The 6,004-nt window shown below is 35.9% G+C and overlaps 1 protein-coding gene across 2 annotated transcripts in view; it reads right to left on the bottom strand.

The window, feature by feature from the left end:
* Window positions 1-2,984: 2,984 nt before the first annotated feature.
* Window positions 2,985-6,004, bottom strand: part of rspo4 (R-spondin 4) — a 52,518-nt gene continuing 49,498 nt past the window's right edge. The window contains exon 5 of one of the 2 annotated variants that reach the window (XM_055010432.1): window positions 2,985-5,209. In XM_055010432.1, coding sequence (XP_054866407.1) covers window positions 5,070-5,209 — 140 coding nt within the window. In that variant the 3' untranslated portion in view covers window positions 2,985-5,069. Of the gene's footprint in view, window positions 5,214-6,004 lie in introns of both variants that reach the window. The other variant, XM_023298809.3, reaches the window with a different exon arrangement.

Below are 6,004 nucleotides of genomic sequence, written 5' to 3'. Positions count from 1 at the left end.
TGACTGAGAAAAACTGTAAGTAAAAGTGCCAATGCAACGGTTCAAAACTCAGTCCTGTTTTTACAATTTTAGTTGAAAGTAGAGGCTAACAGTATTAGCAGTGGCAGTGGCACATACTTAAACTATCAAAAGTACAAGCAAATATCATGCAGAATAATGTGTAATGAAGCTATACACTATATTGCCAAAAGTATTCGCTCACCCATGCAAATAATCAGAATCAGGTGTTCCAATCACTTCCATGGCCACAGGTGTATAAAATCAAGCACCTAGGCATGCAGACTGCTTTTACAAACATTTGTGAAAGAATGGGTCGCTCTCAGGAGCTCAGTGAATTCCAGCGTGGAACTGTGATAGGATGCCACCTGTGCAACAAATCCAGTCATGACATTTCCTCGCTCCTAAATATTCCACGGTCAACTGTCAGCTGTATTATAAGAAAGTGGAAGTGTTTGGGAATGACAGCAACTCAGCCACCAAGTGGTAGGACACGTAAACTGACGGAGCGGGGTCAGTGGATGCTGAGGCACATAGTGTATGTGATTGCATTTGGATGTGCATTACATCAGTGTTGCTGCTGATAAAGGTTTTTTTTTTAACATCTACTGCTGATTAGCTTAATGTGTAACACTGAGAATGTATTTGTTTATTATATGTCCTTTTTTAAAAATATCTTTGTTTTCAATTAATGTGAATCAGCAAAGTAACTAGACGCTAAAGAGGAGTAAATAAAAAAAGTACAGTTTGTTCCCTTGAACTGTCAGGAAATGGGTCAACAAAGTACAACAAACCTCAATATTGCACTTAGATGAAGCAGCTGAGTAACTAGCGGTTTGCAGTCAGCCGAAACAAATTATAAAAATATTTGCTATCAAAGATTTATGTCTGTACATCCTGTTTGTTCACTGAGTACTCTCTCGCAGTCTCTTAGATCTCTTGTGGTGTTTTGCTGCTGTGGCTTTATTAATAAAGTCCGTTAAAAGTGTTTGTGAACTTTTAAAAATATGCATGAAGTGATTTTTGTAAAAGTAAAATAAACGGGGAGTGAATCTGCAAGTTGGCGTTAATCGGATGAGTTGCAGGTCAAAATGGCATAACGGTTAAAAAAATGGATTGATTTGGATGAACACTAATCAGGAAATCTAACTATTGTTTTAAACTGTGTCTCCATTTACTGTTATTAATATAAGAAAACATAATCCTTCATTAACCACACAGCAGGGACATCTGCAGTGTTACAGCAGCAAAGGGAATAGTGCAAAAACATAGGAACGTAAGCAGAAATTTAGATATCACACACGGTTATTCAATATCTCGAAAAACATTGATATTGCAAAAATTCTTCTGAGTAGAAAAATATGGATATTAACAATGCTTATATTGCACAGATACTATGGATATATGTGCAATAGCAGTATTTTTAATATATACATGTCTCTACTTGAATTAATGTGTACTTCACCTATTTTACATTGAAATCTAATTATTTAAATGTCATTAAAACAACAGCAATATGTCGCCTGAACTTACAAATTATTACCTTGACATCTACATATCTTCTGACCTGTAAATTAGATATTTAACCAGCTCAGCCCCACTCAAAATACTTTGGACCTGCTTAAAAATATCAGTTTAAAGGTGCAAAATACAAGATTTTAAACATAAATATAGCATTAGTAAAATAACAAATAACTACTGCCTTTGTTAGTGCATGGTAGTCCACGTGAGCCCCTCCCATTGAAGCTGTTGGCTCTTTCTTCATTTGCCCTAAAAATGAAGTATTTCATTTATGTTATTCATCATTGACTATATTCAAAATATGAACATTGTGTTTGGGTCTGAAAAGTGAAACTTTAAACCTGCATTCTTCCTAACAGCCAGCAGGGGGTGACTCCTGTTGTTGCAAAAACAAGTCTGATTGCATAGAAGTCTCTGAGAAAGTTAAGCTATTTCTCACTTGATTTGTTACCTCACTAAGCATTTTCCTTGTGAGTTTATGGTCTCAATCTCTAGTTTGAAGTCTCCTCCAATTAAGTATTATCTTTATTTCATAAATTATGGTACCATGTAGAGTATAAAAGATGATAAAGCAGGGTTTGTCTCAACTCTGGGCCTCCTTGTTTTTGGCAGGTTGCTACTTGTTGGGCATGTTTGGTGTCCTTTTGTATATCAGATCAACACCTTTTTTGTTACATATGGTTGGAAAAGACCAAGATGGTGTCCATAAACCAATGTGTGATGCCACAGTGAATGTTATCTTTTTTCTGCAGTCTGCATTTTGCATAATTTATGTGCACTCATTTAATTTCAGCTCAGTTTGAGAGTTCCTACTGCTGATTTGCAGACCTCTGCATGGACACCAGAGCACAACAAACAGGTAAAGTGAAGTTAATGTTACTCAGGTTGACCATAACTCCCTACAACTATTTAATGTATTTTACATTTCTAGGGTAGGGTAATGATTGTGCCTTGTTTTGGTTTGAGATGTTGGTGCTCTAGCATGTACAGCAGCTTTAAATATAGGTAATGTGACCTCAACATGGATCAATTTCAGTCAATTCTTGCCAAATTTTGGACAATGACTTCTTTGAACCTGCTTTTTTTAATGCTTAATGGACTGTTTGTGGAATCCTGAGAAATGGCCAAAAACAGTACAAACTCAGCATAAGCAGCAGAGCCAGCATTGATGTCCAGTTTGAGGAGAAATGTTCAGGTTTTAGAAGTAACACCAGTAATAATAAATGCTGTTTGCCCAACAGATGGTCTCCTGGAAAAGTGCAGGGAAAAGAAAGCCAAAATAGCGAGTGTTCAGCAGTGAAGATGGACACAAATCAGTGCAAAAAGAACATATTTTAAAATTTGCAAGTTCTTCTCAGCTAATCCTTGTATCACAGATGTGTTTTGTTTGGAATTTAAGCTCCATTAAAAAGCCTGAACTTGCACTGGTCCACTAAACTCCAAAATACATGAACAAAACTGTGCCATGAGGTCAAAATATACATTTATTGAAACACACATTCATGTTTTGGAATAAAATCCCATTTCGTCATCGAAATATTGATAAATATAAAACTGACAGAAGCGAGCCATTTAATGAGACAAAACCTTTTATCAGTTCTGGAAAAAAAGAGGAATTCTCACATCTTCAGTCGTGCTACACCTGATAATAAGAGAGAAAATATTAACATTTAACCTATACATCGTCTCATCTGTCTTCTTCCTATATACAGCATGTTTATATTGGGAAAACATGTCAACTAAATACTCTGAATGTTAAATCACATTCAATGTGATTACAATAGACTTGTACACAATACAATTACAATACAATGCAAAGTGTGAAGTTAAACTCTCTGGTAACAGGTCTGACCGTGTGGGAATTCCTTCTTTTTTACTGACAAATACACTTTTATGAAACACAAAAGGCAGCAACTGTGTGTACAATCAGCATTTGTAGTTTCAAAAACAGCCACCTAGTTTAATTAAATGATTTAGAAGCTGTGACTTTTTCTTTTCTGTGTTTTATATTTAGCCTTTCTTGCAGTTTTACTTTACATTAGTTTTATGTTACTGACTCGACGAGGCATCACTCGGACTACATGCCGTTCTGTGTTACGTAGCATGTAGAGGAAGCTGCATTTTCATTACCACAGTTGTAGGACCCTTGTTTTTCATCAGGTCTTTTTTGGACCAGACAAAATGGTGACCTTTTGTTTATTCCAAAGGAGAGAGCCAGCAGCCTACAGGTGGAATAAACCTTTAAAACCTTTAAGTACTTGGACAGAAAGTAATATTTTGGGTAAAATAAACCACTAAAACCAGAACTTGTTTTGTTAAAAAGTAATATTTGGGTGGAATAACCCTTTAAAGCTTCAAGCACGTGGAAAGAAAATGGTATTTTTAGGTGGAATAAACCTTTAAAAAACCATAGCAGAAGAATTTTTGGTGCAATAAATGTTTAAAATTATATCTTGTTAGTAAGATAGTACTGTACAATAAACTTTTAAAACTACAGCCTGTTTGTTGGAAAGGACTATTTGAGTGGAACAACATTTTAAAAATTGAATCTTGGGTCAAACAAACCTTTGAAAAACATTATATTTTGGTTGGCGTAAACCTTTTAAACTGCAAGTCGTGCACTTCAGTAGTCATCCAGGTTGGTAAGTGGCGCTGTTGCAGCATACAAGGGTCCTTGACATGTGGTCCTGAAACTACAGCTTCCTCTGCTGAGGATATGTCATACCGTCTATGTTGGCAAACAGAGAGCATTGTGGGACTTTGGCTAGCAACAGGTATCAAAATTATCCATTACTAACTGATTGATAACACGGCCGGCTATCAGTTAATAAAACTGTTTGAATCTAAAATGTGCATCCCTGCTTTAAATATGGAGAAAAGATGCTTCATTCAGTGCTTCCTTTCTTGTGTTTGTTGGCATTTAGCATCATACACTGAGCCAACCTCGATGAAAGAAAAGGAGATAAAAATGTTTGTCGAATTCTTTTTGTCTTCTCATCTGCACTTATAAATTCTCCATCACGTCTTTCCTTAATGTCAAGACATTTTCCAAAAAGTTTTGTAGTTTTGTTATTGTTTTTCGACCCCAATCTATGACTCCCAAGATGACTAATTCATGCTCATCTTTTCAAAAAGCAGACTGAGGAACTATAAATGTCATTGCTGCTTCAACACTGGAACTGAGCAAGTTGTAGGTGAGAAAATCGAACAGGATGAGATCTGTGAACGGAACAGAAATGTTGGCCGCATTTTTGATTTAATTCAACTTCTATTAAACACTCAAACCTGAAATTTGCAGCATCCATTGAGGCCTAATGAAGGGAGATTTAATTATTGGCTAACACCAAGTTAGTGACACTCTTTGGTGGGAACTTTTGACTCATCGGTTACATTCGTCAGTCAGTCAGCAGAGGAATTTCTTACTCATAATGTTTACGAAGTTTCCAGTAAAGAAGGTTGTGTTGACCAGCAGTGTGCTTTTACTGAAGTTTGGGGTTAGTTGGTATTAATAATTTGGTCACAGATTTCTGTTTCTTTTAGGTGTTTGGTAGTTAGTCTGTCCCTTCTTCAGGGCTCTTGGTGCTTGGCGTTTGTTGTTCCGTTCGCTGAGCTTCCAGCGTTGTCGCTGGTGAGCAGCCGTAGTCGTTTTCTTTCCCTTTTTCTTCCAAGCCCTCCTTTTTTATTCTTTCTTCTTTCTGACAGATAAAGAGAGAAAAAGATATAAAGCAAAGTGAAAACAGTAAATAATGCAAACATTCTTGTTTCGACTGGTGGTTTGTTTCATTTGGTGGTTTGTTTCATTTCGCATCTGTTTCATTTCAGCTGCATACTTTGTGTTATCGTTTTTAAACAGCCTCACCTCAAGTGCACAAGAAGCACAGAGATGCTGTTGTTGGATTCTTTTAGTGTCATTTTTTAAAAATTCATAATTAGCAAACATAGATTTATGTGTGTTATTTCTCAGAAGAATAAGTGAATTCAGATTGTCTTTGGGCAGCTCAGCAAACCTTGATTCATTTCTTTTTATTTATTAACCTTTGTTTCACCAGGAGAAATTCCATTTGAGGTTAAGAATCTCTTTTTCATGATAGGCAGCAGCAAATACAAAACACAGTTACAAAATTACAGTTACAACACAATTAAAACACTAGCAAAACAACTAATACAAAAGGTTAAATTTACAAGCAAATTGTGCGTGTTGTCAAGAAGATTCAGTCACAGTTAAAGGGAAAGAAGAACAGAATTACATATTTTTTTATTTGCCCTGCCTTACAGGATCTAAAAAAACAATTAAGGACTAAACAAATACTGAAGCTCTGGTACTTTACAAGTAAATAGTAACAGTTGATAGTAGCATTAACAATTGGGGGGGGAAAAATCTCATTTTTAGCCTCTTGAACCCCAAAAACTCATCAGGCAGGTTTAAAATGCATTTTCTTTTTAAAATGCTCCAAAATTACACCTTTTATCTGAGCAACAAACTTTG

This window comes from Amphiprion ocellaris, chromosome 5 (assembly GCF_022539595.1).
Source record: "Amphiprion ocellaris isolate individual 3 ecotype Okinawa chromosome 5, ASM2253959v1, whole genome shotgun sequence".
NCBI lineage: Eukaryota > Metazoa > Chordata > Actinopteri > Pomacentridae > Amphiprion > Amphiprion ocellaris.
The sequence above is the reverse complement of the archived record's forward strand: the minus strand, read 5'-3'. Positions and strand labels throughout refer to the sequence as shown.